The sequence below is a fragment of the Cherax quadricarinatus genome, chromosome 13, assembly GCF_038502225.1.
Source record: "Cherax quadricarinatus isolate ZL_2023a chromosome 13, ASM3850222v1, whole genome shotgun sequence".
NCBI classification, from domain to species: domain Eukaryota; kingdom Metazoa; phylum Arthropoda; class Malacostraca; order Decapoda; family Parastacidae; genus Cherax; species Cherax quadricarinatus.
The window spans coordinates 38,867,988-38,889,525 of record NC_091304.1 but is presented as its reverse complement, the minus strand read 5'-3'; the positions used below and the strand labels follow the sequence as shown (position 1 = coordinate 38,889,525).

The 21,538-nt window shown below is 38.2% G+C and overlaps 1 protein-coding gene across 3 annotated transcripts in view; it reads right to left on the bottom strand.

Moving 5' to 3' along the window:
* The window catches only part of csul (protein arginine N-methyltransferase 5), a 160,928-nt gene that overhangs the window by 83,528 nt on the left and 55,862 nt on the right, over positions 1-21,538 (bottom strand). For 2 of the 3 annotated variants that reach the window (XM_070084649.1, XM_070084651.1), the window contains exons 5-9: positions 15,265-15,351; positions 6,852-7,053; positions 6,482-6,690; positions 4,178-4,337; positions 3,732-3,870 (exon numbers count right to left, since the gene is read on the bottom strand). In XM_070084649.1, the coding sequence (XP_069940750.1) occupies positions 3,732-3,870; positions 4,178-4,337; positions 6,482-6,690; positions 6,852-7,053; positions 15,265-15,351 (797 nt within the window). The remainder of the gene's footprint in view (positions 1-3,731; positions 3,871-4,177; positions 4,338-6,481; positions 6,691-6,851; positions 7,054-15,264; positions 15,352-21,538) is intronic. The other variant, XM_070084650.1, reaches the window with a different exon arrangement.

Sequence of the window (21,538 nt, the reverse complement as noted above, 5' to 3'; positions counted from 1 at the left end):
CTGAGAGAGTTAGAGCAAAGGAAGGGGTAGCAGTAATGTTAAGTGATCAGTTATGGAAGGAGAAAAGAGAATATGAATGTGTAAATTCAAGAATTATGTGGATTAAAGTAAAGGTTGGATGCGAGAAGTGGGTCATAATAAGCGTGTATGCACCTGGAGAAGAGAGGAATGCAGAGGAGAGAGAGAGATTTTGGGAGATGTTAAGTGAATGTATAGGAGCCTTTGAACCAAGTGAGAGAGTAATTGTGGTAGGGGACTTGAATGCTAAAGTAGGAGAAACTTTTAGAGAGGGTGTGGTAGGTAAGTTTGGGGTGCCAGGTGTAAATGATAATGGGAGCCCTTTGATTGAACTTTGTATAGAAAGGGGTTTAGTTATAGGTAATACATATTTTAAGAAAAAGAGGATAAATAAGTATACACGATATGATGTAGGGCGAAATGACAGTAGTTTGTTGGATTATGTATTGGTAGATAAAAGACTGTTGAGTAGACTTCAGGATGTACATGTTTATAGAGGGGCCACAGATATATCAGATCACTTTCTAGTTGTAGCTACACTGAGAGTAAAAGGTAGATGGGATACAAGGAGAATAGAAGCATCAGGGAAGAGAGAGGTGAAGGTTTATAAACTAAAAGAGGAGGCAGTTAGGGTAAGATATAAACAGCTATTGGAGGATAGATGGGCTAATGAGAGCATAGGTAATGGGGTCGAAGAGGTATGGGGTAGGTTTAAAAATGTAGTGTTAGAGTGTTCAGCAGAAGTTTGTGGTTACAGGAAAGTGGGTGCAGGAGGGAAGAGGAGCGATTGGTGGAATGATGATGTAAAGATAGTAGTAAGGGAGAAAAAGTTAGCATATGAGAAGTTTTTACAAAGTAGAAGTGATGCAAGGAGGGAAGAGTATATGGAGAAAAAGAGAGAAGTTAAGAGAGTGGTGAAGCAATGTAAAAAGAGAGCAAATGAGAGAGTGGGTGAGATGTTATCAACAAATTTTGTTGAAAATAAGAAAAAGTTTTGGAGTGAGATTAACAAGTTAAGAAAGCCTAGAGAACAAATGGATTTGTCAGTTAAAAATAGGAGAGGAGAGTTATTAAATGGAGAGTTAGAGGTATTGGGAAGATGGAAGGAATATTTTGAGGAATTGTTAAATGTTGATGAAGATAGGGAAGCTGTGATTTCGTGTATAGGGCAAGGAGGAATAACATCTTGTAGGAGTGAGGAAGAGCCAGTTGTGAGTGTGGGGGAAGTTCGTGAGGCAGTAGGTAAAATGAAAGGGGGTAAGGCAGCCGGGATTGATGGGATAAAGATAGAAATGTTAAAAGCAGGTGGGGATATAGTTTTGGAGTGGTTGGTGCAATTATTTAATAAATGTATGGAAGAGGGTAAGGTACCTAGGGATTGGCAGAGAGCATGCATAGTTCCTTTGTATAAAGGCAAAGGGGATAAAAGAGAGTGCAAAAATTATAGGGGGATAAGTCTGTTGAGTGTACCTGGTAAAGTGTATGGTAGAGTTATAATTGAAAGAATTAAGAGTAAGACGGAGAATAGGATAGCAGATGAACAAGGAGGCTTTAGGAAAGGTAGGGGGTGTGTGGACCAGGTGTTTACAGTGAAACATATAAGTGAACAGTATTTAGATAAGGCTAAAGAGGTCTTTGTGGCATTTATGGATTTGGAAAAGGCGTATGACAGGGTGGATAGGGGGGCAATGTGGCAGATGTTGCAAGTGTATGGTGTAGGAGGTAGGTTACTGAAAGCAGTGAAGAGTTTTTACGAGGATAGTGAGGCTCAAGTTAGAGTATGTAGGAAAGAGGGAAATTTTTTCCCAGTAAAAGTAGGCCTTAGACAAGGATGTGTGATGTCACCGTGGTTGTTTAATATATTTATAGATGGGGTTGTAAGAGAAGTAAATGCGAGGGTCTTGGCAAGAGGCGTGGAGTTAAAAGATAAAGAATCACACACAAAGTGGGAGTTGTCACAGCTGCTCTTTGCTGATGACACTGCTCTTGGGAGATTCTGAAGAGAAGTTGCAGAGATTGGTGGATGAATTTGGTAGGGTGTGCAAAAGAAGAAAATTAAAGGTGAATACAGGAAAGAGTAAGGTTATGAGGATAACAAAAAGATTAGGTGATGAAAGATTGAATATCAGATTGGAGGGAGAGAGTATGGAGGAGGTGAACGTATTCAGATATTTGGGAGTGGACGTGTCAGCGGATGGGTCTATGAAAGATGAGGTGAATCATAGAATTGATGAGGGAAAAAGAGTGAGTGGTGCACTTAGGAGTCTGTGGAGACAAAGAACTTTGTCCTTGGAGGCAAAGAGGGGAATGTATGAGAGTATAGTTTTACCAACGCTCTTATATGGGTGTGAAGCGTGGGTGATGAATGTTGCAGCGAGGAGAAGGCTGGAGGCAGTGGAGATGTCATGTCTGAGGGCAATGTGTGGTGTGAATATAATGCAGAGAATTCGTAGTTTGGAAGTTAGGAGGAGGTGCGGGATTACCAAAACTGTTGTCCAGAGGGCTGAGGAAGGGTTGTTGAGGTGGTTCGGACATGTAGAGAGAATGGAGCGAAACAGAATGACTTCAAGAGTGTATCAGTCTGTAGTGGAAGGAAGGCGGGGTAGGGGTCGGCCTAGGAAGGGTTGGAGGGAGGGGGTAAAGGAGGTTTTGTGTGCGAGGGGCTTGGACTTCCAGCAGGCATGCGTGAGCGTGTTTGATAGGAGTGAATGGAGACAAATGGTTTTTAATACTTGACGTGCTGTTGGAGTGTGAGCAAAGTAACATTTATGAAGGGATTCAGGGAAACCGGCAGGCCGGACTTGAGTCCTGGAGATGGGAAGTACAGTGCCTGCACTCTGAAGGAGGGGTGTTAATGTTGCAGTTTAAAAACTGTAGTGTAAAGCACCCTTCTGGTAAGACAGTGATGGAGTGAATGATGGTGAAAGTTTTTCTTTTTCGGGCCACCCTGCCTTGGTGGGAATCGGCCGGTGTGATAATAAAAAAAAAAAAAAAATAATAATAATAATAATAATAATAATAATAATAATAATAATAATAATAAAAAAAAGCCCTATATAGAGCAGTAGCCCTGTTGCAATGTTTCTCCATTCCTATGCTCTTATCTTATGATTTTACTATGCATTCCTGGGAATTTCAAAAATATCAAATAATTTTTTTGTGCGCGTTTGGAATTAATGAGAAATCAGTTTTCCATGCCTTAGAGTATAGTTGTTGCTTGTTGATTTGGAAACAAGCGCAGAGGGTCAATGTGACCCTATACAATACCTATACAACGAGGTGACAGCCAGTTCCACAACTATAATCTGCCATCATCTCCAACATTAGTGACAATACTATATATTACTGGCCAGAAGACATCCTAAAAATAAGAAAAATGAGTAAAGAATGAAAAAGTAGTTATTGTTGGGTCTAAGGATTGTGATGGGCCAAAGGTCTCATGTCCATCTCACTGCTGCAAGACTGACAACTATAAAGACTGTCATTATTAATGATTTAATTCATGTTAATTTTAGTTAAATAAAAAAAACTATAATATTCCTCACATAATCAATGACAGAAATAAGAGTTGTGATGAACAGAGGAAGGGAGAGAAGGGAGGGAGGGAGAGAAGGAAAGGAACAAGCAGAAGTTTATTATTATTAAAACCTCTTCAGCAAAAAAGAGTGAATTTAGCAATTAAGGATGTAATGTAAACAGAGGCTTGACAGTACCTTTTAAAAATTTTTGAGCACCATCAAGACATTCTGGAGAAAGCTCATTATCTCCAAAAGAACCTAGTAATTCAGAGACCAGGATGTCAGCTTGTTCTGGCGCATCCCACTCTCTCATGTCACATGAAACCACAGTTACCTGTACACAAATGTAAATGTCAAGATGTATTGTGTTAAAGCATTATCACTTGTACACAGATGACACACAACGTATTATTAATATGTTCATTTGGAAGTGCTAGATTCTTAATGGGCCATACAGCAACTGAAGAACTGGAGGTGAGTAGGTCTGATCCTTGCAACAAGAACAATTCACCAGCATCAAGGATTCCCTTTCCTCCCATATCACTGCCATGAAAAGTAATACAACATGGCATGAATTGAAGGCAGTAAATATAGATTTTTGCATAACAGATGTGGAAATGGCACAAGTGTGTCTATAATACCTGGTCACCCCAGTCTTCATCCTGCTGTGCTTGTAATGTGACCACAGCATTGGGATTCTTCTCTACAGCATATACTTTTATTTTTCTTTGAGCTCCCTTTGCTGCCGCCAATGCTCTCCTCACAAGAGGTCCACGACCAGCACCCACAACCATCAGTATACTGAGTACAAAGAAAATGTAATTCACATAAGCTTGACAGTGTTATGAATAAGATTAATAGGAACTAAATTTTTTTGTTTTGCTTTGAAATAATCTTTTAATAAAATGCACTGTAATAAGGAAAAACAGGAAAAGTATATAAAGAAGTCAAATATTCTATACAAGTATAAAATCTGAGGCAAATCAGCCTATTATTAATTGCTTACAACACATTTTACACACCTTGAAGCTTCAAATCTCAGTACAATTTTGCCAGTGTTCTCTTTCATGCTCCTGCATCATAGAAAATTAATTACCCATTTTGTTCCATTATATTTCTACTGAAACTAATTAACTTCCTGTATATTCACCATCTCTTTCAACTGTTCCATAAACTGAAGACAATGAGTCAGTTTGAAACTACTTAAGAAATCCTGCTTAACAGAAGATCACTGAATCAGTTTGAGGTATTAATGCATACTTAAAACTGTACTATTCTTTATTTAGCTACCTCTCTTTTTTGCATATTTAAAAATTCCTACTTAACTCTTTCAGGGTCCACAGGCCCTCTCAGAGACTTTTTCTCAGGGTCCCCCAAATTTAAAAAAAAAAAAAAATTCTTATGAAAAGATAATCTTTTCCCGATCATAATGACACCAAAAGTATAAAATTTGATGGAAAACTTATGGAATTATGCTCTCGCGAAGTTAGCGGTCTTGACGATGTTTACGCATCGGCGATTTTGCCCACTTTGAGCCCTATTTTCGGCCAATTCCAATGTACTGTCGACAAAAATCATAACCATTTCGCTAGAACTCCATTTTTTTCTATCGAATGAGTACAAGAAACCACCAATTTACTGATTTCAACTAACCAATACAGTGGTCAGATTTAGCAATTTTGCCAATTTCACACAAATTTCAAAAGATGCCAATTTCCAAATAGGGTCCAGAATAAACAAGAAAGACATTCCTGGCACTAAAATAACATTTCCTCTGTTCATTAGTCACGTCCCCAGGTCCCTCTTACATTTCGTTTGCTTTCCACTTTGAATTTTTATTCTCACAAAAAAAAAATAAGATTTACTGTTATGCAGACTACTACATTAATGTAGAAATGGTATAAATAATATCAGCGCACTTGTGAAAGAATATTAGACTCACCAGTTGACGTGTATTGGATGCTTAGCATGATTTGTTTACTTTTGAACTTTGATAAAAATCGAATATTTCTGCTACTTTGAGCTCAATTTCAAGGTACTTTTCATTGCAAAACCAGTCAAAACATCTCAATTTCTGTAATATGTCTTCCATTCTATACAATGAGACCAGGAAAACTAGAATACAACAATAAACACCATACGAAAATATAGTGCAAAGTCGCTGTTTTAATCCAAAAACATGGTCAAAGTTTTTTTTTCTCATTACGCACTGTGTGCTGCAAGATTTTTTTATACTGCGCACACTGACCACATAGACCCATTCTTTCATATGTAGGCCTACCAACTTTCTCTCACTAGATCTGAAGGCGCTAGAATTTATGCATACTAGTACGTCATGGACACAGGCGCGCAAGCTGTAATAGTACGGCCGAAACCCTGAAAGGGATAATAACCTACGTCTAGTTCGTAAGTAATCTTTAAACATTAAGATTAGTCTGCTCGAAATGCACCACCTGCTAGTGGCTTTCTTTTATGTAACAATATTTTATTACATGTAAACCACATTACCTGTATACTGCAGAAAAGAAATAAAATTATTTGCATTTGTATTCTTTGTCAGTCTTCATAAGCTACATTTCACATGTTCTAATGCTCATCTTTTTCTCTGTCACATATTAAATACTAATTTCCTTAAAATGTTCTCCAACAATATTCAATAAGTATTTGCCTGTCTGCCATCAATATAGCTATTTTGTGGTTTTGTCTGAACCAGTTATCCAGCAAAATTAGTGAACTATCTACACTTACAACTACTGCAATATTCCAATAGCACTAACATTCCTATCATCCATGTTATATATAAGACAGCCTAATTAATAATTAAGTTTGCAGTATTTGTAGCAGCAAGTACAAGTATTATGTGTACCCTTGTCTTTAACCTCATCCATAGTGAGTTAGTGTGCACAATATTCAGTGCAAACAAGCTACAGTACTGGAGTACATACATCTCTTTTGTATCCTTTTCTTCCTCAGAAATTTTATCACAAATAGCCATATACATGGCTTGTTCATATTCAGAGTATTTAACAGGATCCTTCTCAAAAACTTCATATGTCTGAGACTCCAAATTGTCCATTAGAGGTTGCAATGGACACTGAAGGTAGTCTTCGTATCCACGAGCAAAGTCTGTCAGTGGATCTACCTCTAATTGTGCCTGAAAAAGAAAAAAAAGAAAAAGAATTTTGCAAATATAATTTATGCATCATTAAATACTGAAATGTCAAATGGCAGATATAAATATGACAACAAAGTAATTGACTTACAGCATTATTATCACAAAGATGACAATTTTTCTGTTCACTACTCAATAGTTACCCTAATAATGTGTTCCAAATATTGTTGATATAACTTGAAGTGCTGGTGTCGGAGTGGTCCAGATATAACAAACTGAGCGTGCAGTCTAAATAACCCTTTTATAAGAAGCTGATGAGCACGAGAGAGCACGGGAAACCCCTTCTTGTTGGTTAACCAAATGGAGGTTGGCAGAATAGCACTTCTCACAGGTTCTCCTAACCATCTGTAATGCCAAAAACAAAGCTTTAAAGGATTATATTATTAGGTCAACTTTTGTTTGTAACACACTGACCATCTCCCACAGAAGCAGGGCGACCAAAAAAAGAAGAAATGCTTTCATAAAGTGTGTTTTCTTTACATATAGCAATTATACAAGAGAAAGGGTTACTAGCCCTTTGCTTCTGGCATTTTAGTCGCCTCCTACAACATACATGCATAGCTTATGGAGGAAGGATTCTTCTCCACTTCCCCATGGGATATTAGGTTAAATCTGAAAATAAAATTTCCCAAGAGAAACTAAGTGTTTGTTCTACCTTCTATGAGAAACAGTTATGATTAATTCGGTCAATGTCTCACATTTTAAGGAATTAAAATGATATGAAATTAACAAGTGCATAATGCATACTCCCTGATATAGCCATCTTTTTAACACTAGTAAATTTACAAGCTAAGAGTTCTTATCAGACCTCTGAATTACAAAGCCCATTTCAATCATAGGTATACTAACGCCCTCTGGATGTAACCCACATTATTCTGCTAACACCCGGGGATCTATTTATAAGAGAGGCAACAAATGAAAGGAAAATTTTAATATTTTTTCCCCCATTTGATGGGTTCCAGAACCAATCCAACACTTGAAATTGGACGTGTCAGTGGCGTTATTGTCAGTAGTAGTAGTAGTGGCGGTGGTGGCAGCAGCAGCGGTGGTGGTGGCATGACGGTGGTTAAGGGCTTCCAATGCTCAAGCCTCTAACTCACCCTCTTCTACAGAATGTTTTTATTGTTCAAAATGTAAGGGAAATCGTTTTATTATATTCCTTTAGTATAATAAATTTGTTAAAATATACTAAATAGTTTATATTTGCAAAAGCATTCTGGTAATTAATTTCACAGCAGTGAGATGGACACACCAACTCTTGGGCTGCCACAGCTCTTACACATGGTCAGAACACTGAGAAGCTTTTCTCATGATTTTACAATTTTTTCATATTTTCTTGAAAGCTTCCATTCATATTATGGTGGTATTACCCTGGACATATTTAGTAAAAAATTTTGCAATAGCTGGTAAAATATGGCATTTTTTGCTGATATTTGCAAGTGATAGCTGATAGCAAATGACTGATAGATAATAGAGGTATGGGTGTTTGTGGGAAACAATCAGGCTGCAGCATTAGGGTTAAAAACAGCAGTTATTACTGGGATACCTCAGGGATATGTTTAAAAGACAATATTCAAAATAAAGTTGCTAGTAATGGCAAATCAATTGATCAACAAACAAAGAGAGATAGTAGAGGGCAACGAGTGACTAGCTCCCTAAAGGTTTACTATACAAATAGTAGGAGTCTAAGAAATAAGATAGATGAGCTAAAATTACTTGCAAGTGTGGGTAATACAGATATTATTGGTATAACAGAGACCTAGTTCAACCTGAAAGATAGAGAAATGCCTTCTGAATGCAACATACAGGGTTATAAACTATTCCACACTGATAGGGTCAACAGGAAAGGTGGTGGTGTGGCGATGTATGTCAGAGAAAATTTAAATTGTTGTCTTAGACATGATATAAGATTAGAAACATCGAACACAGAATCGGTTTGGCTACAGTTTCTCGAGGGACGTGACAAAATTAATTTTGGGTGTGATTTAAAGGCCCCCAAACCTTGAAAGGGAGTGCAGTAAACTGTTATGGGACGAAATTCATAAGGCATCTAGATATGAAAATGTTGTGATAATGGGAGATTTTAACTTTAGACAAATTGATTGGAACAATATGACAGGAAATCTTGAGTCTAGTGACTTTCTTGATACGGTTCAGGATTGCTTTTTAGAACAGGTTGCGACAGAACCAACTAGAGGAAACAATCTGCTTGACTTGGTTCTTGCCAACAAAGATTCACTAATTAATAATCTTGAGGTTAATGATGAGCTTGGGGAAAGTGATCACCAATCACTTAGTTTCAATATATCATGGAATTACCCAGATAACTGCAATCAAATCTCTGTCCCAGATTTTCGCTTGGCCGACTTAATGGGACTGAAAAATTACTTGGGTGGGCTAAATTGGGATGTCCTGACTATGGGTCAGGTAGGTGATCTTGGTTGCCAATATGACGTTTTTCAGAGCATAGTTCTAGCTGCCCAGTCAACTTTTGTTACGAGTAGGGAAATTAGATCTAACAAAAATGATCCCAAATGGATGAACAATAGATTAAAACATCTCATTGGTCAAAAGAGAGGCATATATAGGCGTATCAAAAGAGGGGATGGGCAGTTAAGAAATCAATATATTCAATTAAAGAGAGAAATAAAAAAAGGAATAAGAAAAGCAAAAAGGGATTATGAGGCTAAGGTCGCAAGGGATTCAAAGACTAACCCAAAAGGGTTCTTTCAGGTATACAGAAGTAAGATTAGGGACAAGATTGGCCCACTTAAGAGTAACTTTGGTCAGATCACTGACAGTGATAAGGATATGTGTGAAATACCAAATACCTACTTCCTCTCAGTTTTCACCCAGGAAAATACTAGCGATATTCCTGAAATAATAGATTACGTAGAACAGGATGATAATAAGCTATGTACGATAGTGGTAACTAGTGACATGGTCCTCAGACAAATAGAGAAACTAAAACCTAACAAATCCCCAGGTCCTGATGAACTGTTTGCAAGGGTGTTAAAGGAATGTAAAGAGGAACTTAGCATACCTTTGGCTAATCTTTTTAACATATTACTACAAACTGGCATAGTGCCTGGTAAGTGGAAAATGGCAAATGTAATACCTATTTACAAGGCAGGTGACAGGTCCTTGGCTTCAAACTATAGACCAATAAGCCTTACCTCCATAGTGGGAAAATTTATGGAATCAATAATTGCCGAAGCAATTCGTAGCCATCTTGACAGGACGGATTGATTAATGATTCTCAACACGGTTTTACAAAGGGGTGTTCCTGTCTTACGAACTTACTAACTTTTTTCACTAAGGTGTTTGAGGAGGTAGATCATGGTAATGAATATGATACTGTGTATATGGACTTCAGTAAGGCTTTTGATAGAGTTCCACATCACAGGCTATTGAGAAAACTTAGGGCACACGGAATAGGAGGAGAAATTTTTTCCTGGGTAGAGGCATTGCTGACAAATAGACAGCAGAGAGTTTGCATAAATGGGGAGAAATCAGAATGGGAGCACATCACAAGCGGTGTTCCTCAGGGGTCAGTGTTGGGCCCGTTGTTGTTCACAATTTACACAAAAGACATAGATGAGGGAATAAATAGCGACATAAGCAAATTTGCTGATGACACCAAAATAGGCCGTCCAATTCATTCTAATGAGGACATTAGAGCACTCCAGGACGATTTGAATAGACTGACGCAATGGTTGGAGAAGTAAATAAATAACAAAAAGGCACAATACCGTGACTGGAACGATACACAAATAACCCGCACATAAAAGAGAGAAGCTTGCGACGACGTTTCGGTCCGAGTTGGACCATTGACAGATGCAGTTTAATATTGACAAATGCAAAGTTCTAAATGTTGGACAGTTAAATAACCATGCCACATATAAACTAAATAATGTAGATCTTAATACTACCGATTGCAAAAAGGATTTAGGAGTTCTGGTTAGCAGTAATCTAAAACCAAGACAACAGTGCATTAGTGTTCGCAATAAAGCTAACAGAATTCTTGGCTTCATATCTAGAAGTATAAATAATATAAGTCCTCAGGTTGTTCTTCAACTCTATATATCCTTGGTTAGGCCTCATTTAGACTATGCTGCTCAGTTCTGGTCACCGTATTACAGAATGGATATAAATGCTCTGGAAAACGTACAAAGGAGGATGACAATGATGATCCCATGTATCAGAAATCTTCCCTATGAGGATAGACTGAGGGCCCTGAATCTGCACTCTCTTGAAAGGCGTAGAATTAGGGGAGATATGATCGAGGTGTATAAATGGAAAACAGGAATAAATAAAGGGGATGTAAATAGTGTGCTGAAAATTTCCAGCCAAGACAGGACTCGTAGCAATTGTTTCAAGTTGGAAAAATTCAGATTCAGGAAGGATATAGGAAAGCACTGGTTTGGTAATAGAGTTGTGGATGAGTGGAACAAGCTCCCGAGTACAGTTATTGAGGCTAAAATGTTGTGTAGTTTTAAAAATAGGTTAGATAAATACATGAGTGGGTGTGGGTGGGTGTGAGTTGGACCTGACTAGCTTTGCTGCTGGGTCTGGTACAGTGCTCCATCCTTGAGTGGGGATGGCCAGACTGGGTGGGTCATTGGGATAATCCGGGGGGGGTGGGTCATTGGTCTAATCCGGGGGGGGGGGGGGGGGCATGGACCTGCTCCGCGTGGTCAGTAGGCCTGTTGCAGTGTTCCTTATTTCTTATGTTCTATATATTTCCATAACAAACAATGACAACTACAGTTCTTTTGGGACCTAGAGAAGCTCATGAAGCTTTATCATCAGCTGTATAAAGTATTGCAGGGTAAAAGAGACCCAAGACACATTACAGAATTTCTCACTGCTCCAGTATAACCATCAACCTAAGTGCCAAAGTTTCACCCATCCATCGCAGCAAACAATCCACAACCTTCCACCTCAGACCAGTAGGGCCACAGCAACCCTCCCACTGTTCAGAATCACTGACAAATACCAGCAACCATAATTTAATGTAAGAAATATTATTTCTCTAACATTTCTAGCCTTAACCCCTTGAGGGTCTAGACCCCCAATCTGAAAAGTGTTCACAAGGTCCAACAATTTTCAATTTTTTTTTATTTTTTTTCTTATGAAATGGCAAAGAATCTTTTTCTGAAGGTAATAAAATAAAAATTAAATAATTTCATGGAAAATTGATGAAATTATGGTTTTGTGAATTTTGTTGAGTTAGTGATATGTACGCATCAGTGATTTTGCCTTCTTTGACTCATAATTTAGGTCAAGAAACTGCCCAACCAACTATTTCAACTATCCAATCAAGTGATCAGAAATTGGTAATTTGGCCAATTTCACACAAATTTCAAAATATTCCATTTTCAAAATAGGATCCAAAAAAACAATACAGGAATTCCTGGCACTAAAATAAAATTTCCTCTGTTCATTAGTTATTACCTGGAGTTTACCTGGAGAGAGTTTCGGGGGTCAACGCCCCCGCGGCCCGGTCTGTGACCAGGCCTCCTGGTGGATCAGCGCCTGATCAACCAGGCTGTTGCTGCTGGCTGCACGCAAACCAACGTACGAGCCACAGCCCGGCTGATCAGGAACTGACTTTAGGTGCCTGTCCAGTGCCAGCTTGAAGACTGCCAGGGGTCTGTTGGTAATCCCCCTTATGTGTGCTGGGAGGCAGTTGAACAGTCTCGGTCCCCTGACACTTATTGTATGGTCTCTTAACGTGCTAGTGACACCCCTGCTTTTCATTGGGGGGATGGTGCATCGTCTGCCAAGTCTTTTGCTTTCGTAGTGAGTGATTTTCGTGTGCAAGTTCGGTACTAGTCCCTCTAGGATTTTCCAGGTGTATATAATCATGTATCTCTCCCTCCTGCGTTCCAGGGAATACAGGTTTAGAAACCTCAAGCGCTCCCAGTAATTGAGGTGTTTTATCTCCGTTATGCGCGCCGTGAAAGTTCTCTGTACATTTTCTAGGTCGGCAATTTCACCTGCCTTGAAAGGTGCTGTTAGAGTGCAGCAATATTCCAGCCTAGATAGAACAAGTGACCTGAAGAGTGTCATCATGGGCTTGGCCTCCCTAGTTTTGAAGGTTCTCATTATCCATCCTGTCATTTTTCTAGCAGATGCGATTGATACAATGTTATGGTCCTTGAAGGTGAGATCCTCCGACATAATCACTCCCAGGTCTTTGACGTTGGTGTTTCGCTCTATTTTGTGGCCAGAATTTGTTTTGTACTCTGATGAAGATTTAATTTCCTCATGTTTACCATATCTGAGTAATTGAAATTTCTCATCGTTGAACTTCATATTGTTTTCTGCAGCCCACTGAAAGATTTGGTTGATGTCCGCCTGGAGCCTTGCAGTGTCTGCAATGGAAGACACTGTCATGCAGATTCGGGTGTCATCTGCAAAGGAAGACACGGTGCTGTGGCTGACATCCTTGTCTATGTCGGATATGAGGATGAGGAACAAGATGGGAGCTAGTACTGTGCCTTGTGGAACAGAGCTTTTCACCGTAGCTGCCTCGGACTTTACTCTGTTGACGACTACTCTCTGTGTTCTGTTAGTGAGGAAATTATAGATCCATCGACCAACTTTTCCTGTTATTCCTTTAGCGCGCATTTTGTGCGCTATTACGCCATGGTCACACTTGTCATATAAATTCCATTTTGATTTTTAACCCTTTGAGGGTCAACAGGCCCTCTCCGAGACTCGTTCTCAGGGTCGGCCAAATTTAAAAAAAAAAAAAAAAAAAAAAAAAAAAAAAAAAAAAAAAAAAAATTCTTATGAACAGATAGAGAATCTTTTCCCAATCATAATGCCACCAAAAGTATGAAATTTGATGGAAAACTTACAGAATTATGCTCTTGCGAAGTTATCGGTCTTGGCGATGCTTACACATCAGCGATTTTGCCCAATTTGAGCCCTATTTTCGGCCAAATCCACTGTACTAGTCGACAAAAAACATGAATATTTCGCTAGAACTCCATTTTTTCTATCGAATGAGTGCAAGAAACCACCCATTTACCAATTTCAACTATCCAGTACAGTGGTCAGAATTTAGCAATTTTGCCAATTTAACACAAATTTCAAAAGATGCCAATTTCCAAATAGGGTCCAGAAAAAACAAGAAAGACATTCCTGGCACTAAAATGACATTTCCTCTGTTCATTAGTCATGTCCCAAGGCCCCTCTTACATTCTTTTGCTTTCCACTTTGAATTTTTATTCTCACAAAAAATAGAAGATTTACTGTTATGCAGACTACTGCATTAGTGTAAAAAATGGTATAAATAATATTGCCGCACTTGCAAAAGAATATTAGACTCACCAGTTGACGTGTATTGGACACTTGGCATAATTTGTTTATTTTTGAACTTTGGTAAAAATCGAACATTTCTGCTATTTTGAGCTCAATTTCAAGGTACTTTTCATTGTAAAACCAGTCAAAATCATCTCAATTTCTGTAATATGTCCAAGAAAACTAGAATACAACAATAAATACCATACGAAAATACAGTGCAAAATCGGTTTTATTCCAAAAAAGCGGTCAAACTTTTTTTTCTCATTATGCACTGTGTGCTGCAGGATTTTTATATTGTGCACACTGACCACATAGACCCATTCTTTCATATGTAGGCCTACCAGTTTTCTCCCACTAGATTTGAGGGCGCTAGAATTTAGGCATACTAGTACGTCAAAAACCCTGGGTCGTAAGCCGTACTAGTACGGCCAAAACCCTCAAAGGGTTAATTCACACAAAGACTTTTTAGTCACACCAAAAAATAGAAGATTTACTGTTATGCATTATTGCAATAATTGTATAAATAATATCAGTGCCTTCATGAATGCACATTAGACCCACCAGTTGATGTGTATTGGACACATAATGTGATTTATTTACTCTTGAATATTGGGAAAAATCAAACTTTTCCACTACTTGAGCTCAGTTTCAAATTATTTTTATTCCTAAAACCAATCAAAATCATCTCTATTTCTGTAATATGTCTGCCATTCTATCAAATGAGACTAAAAAAGCACAAATACAACCATAAAAACCATGTGAAAATACACTGAAAATCGCTGTTGCAATCCGAAAACAAAGTCATAGTTTTTCTTTTTCTCATTATGCACTGTGTGCTGCAGAATTTTTTTTTTATATGGTGCACACTTACCACAGGCCCATTCTCTCATATCTAGGCCCAAATTTACTTCTCACAACTTATCTGAGTGAGCTGAGCTCATGTAGTACTACGGCACTGACCCTGGCTTCAAAGCCCTAGAATTTTGGCACAGACTCTCAAGGGGTTAACTAATGCATTGAACATAATACATCTCAACAACTAACTACAATTACATTATCATTTTTATTTGTTTACAATCTGGAGACCTAAAAAAATAGTTTGCCATTTTTGGGGTCCAAGAAATGTAATCCTACTTGTCTCACAAGTTCTTCAGTTTGTTGTACACAATTTCATCTTGTACAAAATTTTCAGGAAAGAAACTTTCATGTTAATTAAGTAATTTATACATGTATACTTACCTGTCAATAACTGACTGTTCTGGAAGGTCCGCTGAAATTTCCAATGCTAAGCCAATTTTTTTCTGAATATTGGCTACACTGTGAAACCTGTAAAATGAAAAAAAAAATTGCTGTATGTGAGGCTTTTAAGAGGAGAACTGGCTATACTGTGAAGCCCAGAAGATAGAGAGAGATTTTAAAGATTCTTTATTTCAGCATGATACAATGTTTGTACAAGGGTAAGTGACATTTAGGTGTGCATGCAGAAAGTCCCTTAAAATGCAGAGTATCTTGGACAAACTTAAGCCTATCTTAAGATTAAAAAGGCAATAACTAACGGACTGCTTATATATACAGTCTCTTAGGTGACTAAAAATAAAATTAGGAGTTACAATTAATAAGCGAACTGAATATCCTATTAGTTCATGCTACATGGCTTTAAGAATTACAGGCTGGAGTATGATTATAGGTAATGAGGAATCTAGTATATCAACATAATGTAAACACATTCAATATTTTAACCCTTTCACTGTCAGTGCCGTAGTATTACGGCTTGCAAGACAGTGTTGGTCCCATAAAAATTACGCCAAAATTCTAGCGGCTTCCAATCTTGCAGAAGAAAGCTGGTAGGCCTACGTATGAGAGAATGGGTCTGAGTGGTCAGTGTATGCAGTATAAAAAAAAATCCTGCAGCACACAGTGCATAATGAAAAAAATCAAAGTTGCAGAAATGTTCAATTTTTGCCCATGTTCAAGATCACATTACGCATCCAATACACATCAACTGGTGGGTCCAATGTGCTTTCACAAATGTGCTGATATTATTTATACAATTTTTACAATAATGCAGTAGTCTGCATAACAGTAAATCTTCTATTTTTTGTGTGAATAAAAATTCAAAATGGAAAATAAGCGTAAAATAAGAGCTGCCTGGAGAAGTGACTAATGAACAGAGAAAATGTTATTTTAGTGCTAGGAATGTTTGTACTGCTAACTCTGGACACTATTTTGAAATTGGTCTTACTTGAATAGTGAATGAATTTGACCAAATTACCAATTTCTGATCACTTTATTGGGTAGCTGAAATTGGTAAATGGGCAGTTTCTTGTACTCAGTTGATAGAACAAATGGAATTCTAGCAAAACAGCTACGAGTTTGGTTGACTGGAACAATGGAATTGGCCGAAAATAGGGCTCAAGTGGGAGAAATTGCCGATGCATAAATATCACCTAGACCACTAACTTCACAAGAGCGTAATTCCATGAGTTTTCCATTAAATTTCGTATTTTTGGTGTCATTACCATTAGGAAAAGATTCTCTATCATTTCATAAGAAATTTTTTTTTTTTAAGTTCTTCGATACTGAGAGCAAGTTTGTGAGCAGGTGTCTCGACAGTGAAAGGGTTAATGATTGTGAGGATTACAGATATTATGAATAAGAATATACTGTTTCCCATATGTTTGTGACAATGAAAAATAACGATAAGGATATGGGTTTCTCATATTTAGCTGATGCTGGGATATGTAAGGGAGAAAAGGTTTTTTTTTTTACAGTAGTTTTGAAAATGATGGTCGAGAGAGTGGCTCTGGAGATTTCAGACAGGGAGTTGCAGATTTTGGGTCCTTTTATGTGTACATTGAATTTTTACAAAGGTTAAGCCGGACAGAGGGTATGTCAGAGATTCTTGTACTGTTGCAACTATTAAAAAAAGTACTTCAGGTTGGGATTAATATTAAAAATTTATTTTTCTGTTTATGTAAGAGGCATAGTAACAAGAGGTGAGGGAAGAGTCGTCTTGCAGTGAACTGTGTGATCATTCGTGCTGTGACTTTTTGTTATTATTATTATTGGCTTGAGGTGATTTGCTGTTGTGGATCCCCAGGCACAGATAGCATAGGTAAGGTAGGGATAGATCAGTGAACAGTATATAGTGCTGTTTGTGGCACATAATAACGTACTGAGAGGATGCCAACAGTTTTGGACACTGTGTGTGTGTTGTATGTGGGTGCTGTATTTCAAGTTGCTGTCAAGGAGCAGACCCAGAAATTTTCTCTCAATATGTTTAGTAATAAGAGTATTGTTAATCATAATGTTTAGTTAGACATTACTCTGCTCCCAAACATAATGTAGGTTTTGTCAATATTAAATATAAGTTTACTGGTAGTCATCAATGTTGATAATTTTAGATGCTGGATGCTGGATTTGAGTGAGAGATGGCAAAAGTTGTGTCATCAGCAAAGAGAATATATCTATGTGTTGTTGCAATACATCTGAAAGGTCACTAATGTATAGGAAGAAAAGCAGGGGGCCAAAGACACTTCCCAGTGGAACGTCAATATCCAGAGGTCTTGTTGAAGAGGTTGTGTCCTTAATAGACACACATGCAGACTACTGCATTATTGTAATAATTGTATAAATAATGTCAGTGCATTCCTAAATGCGTATTAGACTGGCCAGTTGAATGTGTATTGGACAAGTGATGTCATTTGTGTACTCTGGTATATCGGCAAAAATCGAACATTTCTGCTACTTTGAGTTCAATTTCAAGTTACTTTCAGTCCTGAAACTAATCAAGAAGTTTTTACAAAGTAGAAGTGATGCAAGGAGGGAAGAGTATATGGAGAAAAAGAGAGAGGTTAAGAGAGTGGTGAAGCAGGGAAGAGTATATGGAGAAAAAGAGAGAGGTTAAGAGAGTGGTGAAGCAATGTAAAAAGAGAGCAAATGAGAGAGTGGGTGAAATGTTATCAACAAATTTTGTTGAAAATAAGAAAAAGTTTTGGAGTGAGATTAACAAGTTAAGGAAGCCTAGAGAACAAATGGATTTGTCAGTTAAAAACAGGAGAGGAGAGTTATTAAATGGAGAGTTAGAGGTATTGGGAAGATGGAGGGAATATTTTGAGGAATTGTTAAATGTTGATGAAGATAGGGAAGCTGTGATTTTGTGTATAGGGCAAGGAGGAATAACATCTTGTAGGAGTGAGGAAGAGCCAGTTGTGAGTGTGGGGGAAGTTCGTGAGGCAGTAGGTAAAATGAAAGGGGGTAAGGCAGCCGGGATTGATAGGATAAAGATAGAAATGTTAAAAGCAGGTGGGGATATAGTTTTGGAGTGGTTGGTGCAATTATTTAATAAATGTATGGAAGAGGGTAAGGTACCTAGGGATTGGCAGAGAGCATGCATAGTTCCTTTGTATAAAGGCAAAGGGGACAAAAGAGAGTGCAAAAATTATAGGGGGAGAAGTCTGTTGAGTATACCTGGTAAAGTGTATGGTAGAGTTATTATTGAAAGAATTAAGAGTAAGACGGAGAATAGGATAGCAGATGAACAAGGAGGCTTTAGGAAAGGTAGGGGGTGTGTGGACCAGGTGTTTACAGTGAAACATATAAGTGAACATTATTTAGATAAGGCTAAAGAGGTCTTTGTGGCATTTATGGATTTGGAAAAGGCGTATGACAGGGTGGATAGGGGGGCAATGTGGCAGATGTTGCAGGTGTATGGTGTAGGAGGTAGGTTACTGAAAGCAGTGAAGAGTTTTTATGAGGATAGTGAGGCTCAAGTTAGAGTATGTAAGAAAGAGGGAAATTATTTCCCAGTAAAAGTAGGCCTTAGACAAGGATGTGTGATGTCAAGGTGGTTGTTTAATATATTTATAGATGGGGTCGTAAGAGAAGTAAATGCGAGGGTCTTGGCAAGAGGTGTGGAGTTAAAAGATAAAGAATCACACATAAAGTGGGAGTTGTCACAGTTGCTCTTTGCTGATGACACTGTGCTCTTGGGAGATTCTGAAGAGAAGTTGCAGAGATTGGTGGATGAATTTGGTAAGGTGTGCAAAAGAAGAAAATTAAAAGTGAATACAGGAAAGAGTAAGGTTATGAGGATAACAAAAAGATTAGGTAATGAAAGATTGGATATCAGATTGGAGGGAGAGAGTATGGAGGAGGTGAATGTATTCAGATATTTGGGAGTGGACGTGTCAGCGGATGGGTCTATGAAAGATGAGGTGAATCATTGAATTGATGAGGGGAAAAGGGTGAGTGGTGCACTTAGGAGTCTGTGGAGACAAAGAACTTTGTCCTTGGAGGCAAAGAGGGGAATGCATGAGAGTGTAGTTTTACCAACGCTCTTATATGGGTGTGAAGCATGGGTGATGAATGTTGCAGCGAGGAGAAGGCTGGAGGCAGTGGAGATGTCATGTCTGAGGGCAATGTGTGGTGTGAATATAATGCAGAAAATTCGTAGTTTGGAAGTTAGAAGGAGGTGCGGGATTATCAAAACTGTTGTCCAGAGGGCTGAGGAAGAGTTGTTGAGGTGGTTCGGACATGTAGAGAGAATGGAGCAAAACAGAGTGACTTCAAGAGTGTATCAGTCTGTAGTGGAAGGAAGGCGGGGTAGGGGTCAGCCTAGGAAAGGTTGGAGGGAGGGGGTAAAGGAGGTTTTGTGTGTGAGGGGCTTGGACTTCCAGCAGGCATGCGTGAGCGTGTTTGATAGGAGTGAATGGAGACAAATGGTTTTTAATACTCGACGTGCTGTTGGAGTGTGAGCAAAGTAACATTTATGAAGGGGTTCAGGGAAACCGGCAGGCCGGACTTGAGTCCTGGAGATGGGAAGTACAGTGCCTGCACTCTGAAGGAGGGGTGTTAATGTTGCAGTTTAAAAACTGTAGTGTAAAGCACCCTTCTGGCAAGACAGTGATGGAGTGAATGATGGTGAAAGTTTTTCTTTTACGGGCCACCCTGCCTTGGTGGGAATCGGCCAGTGTGATAATAAAAAAATAAAAAAAAATCTTCCATTCTATCAAATGAGACCAAGAAACCAAGAATACAACCAAAAAACCATATGAAAACACACCGCAAATTCTGTTTTAAACCAAAAACACAGTACAGGTCTGCCATCACAAATCCGGCAATCAGTTATTCTGCACTAATTTTGGCTAGCATAATTTCAAATTTCCAGGGTCGCCACACCAACCTGCTGGTACTGTTTGGTGGCGCTACTTGCTGCACAAGTCATTCCAATTTCTTTTTCTCCATTTATTGTTTTAACCTGCTTACTTTTAGCCCTAGCCATGGTTCCAATGAATAAAAGAAATGCTTCTCATTATGTAAAGCACCAACACAGTACATTGTCCATTAAAGATAAGGTGGCTTAGAAGCCACTGTCGGGTGCCATGAGCTCAGTCTCATGATGCAGGAGAATATGTTTTATTATTACGCTAATATCAACACTACAGCTTATTAGTCTATCACAACTGATCTAATATGACATAATAAACAATATAAATAACATAAAACATGTTAAATATTCCAGAATAAATAATATTTGGCATAACACCGAGCAATTCGACGAAGGTATGAAGAGGATATATGGTATACAAATACCATTGTCCTATCCCTGTCCTGAGGGCTTATATTAGAGAAAACGGTGTATAGCACAGGGCTGTGATATACACTCGTACTGCACCATAGACCTATAACAAAAAAGTTATTTTCTCTATATAGATTATCACACATAGCAGCATATGTGTAGAGAACCTAGGATAACCCAAAAAAGTCAACGTGGCTTATTTCTAGTACCTGGCTTGGGTTAGCCATATATGATTTTTGGTAAATATTCGATTCCCAGCCAGGGTAGAAACATTAGGCGTGTTTCTTTACACCTGTTGTCTATGTTTACCCATCAATGAATGGGTACCTGGGTGTTTTAGCCAACTAGTGTGGGTGTTATCCTCGGACACTGACCTAATTTTCTTGATATACTCTGCATAACAAGTGGCATTCTGTATAGTAGTATGTCACTGATGTCAGCTATGTCTGTATACCTTGTACATGTACGTGTAGTAAATAAAGATATTATTATTATTATTATTATATTTTCTCAGTTGTTTGTTGGGTTATCTTATTGAAACTTGGGCAATGTATGATGAAAAGATACTTCTTAACATACACCAAAAATGAAAGAAATCAGACCATAAATAGCGGAGTTCACTTCTCAGCCATTAGCGGCCACTTAGCGGTATATTTTTGTATGTTTTTATGGTTATATTCTCATTTTTCAGTCTCATTTGAAAGAATGAAATGTATATTACAGAAATAGATATGATTTCGATTGCTTTCATGAAAAAAAGTGCCTTGAAATTGCGCTCACAGTAGCGAAAATGTTCTGTTCTTTAGCGAAGTTCAAGAGTAAACAAATGACATCACCATCCAATACCTGTCTGCCTGCCAGTCCAAATTCCAATACGTAGTCTGGGTTGACATTATTTATACAGTGGACCCCCGGTATTCGATGGCATCGGTA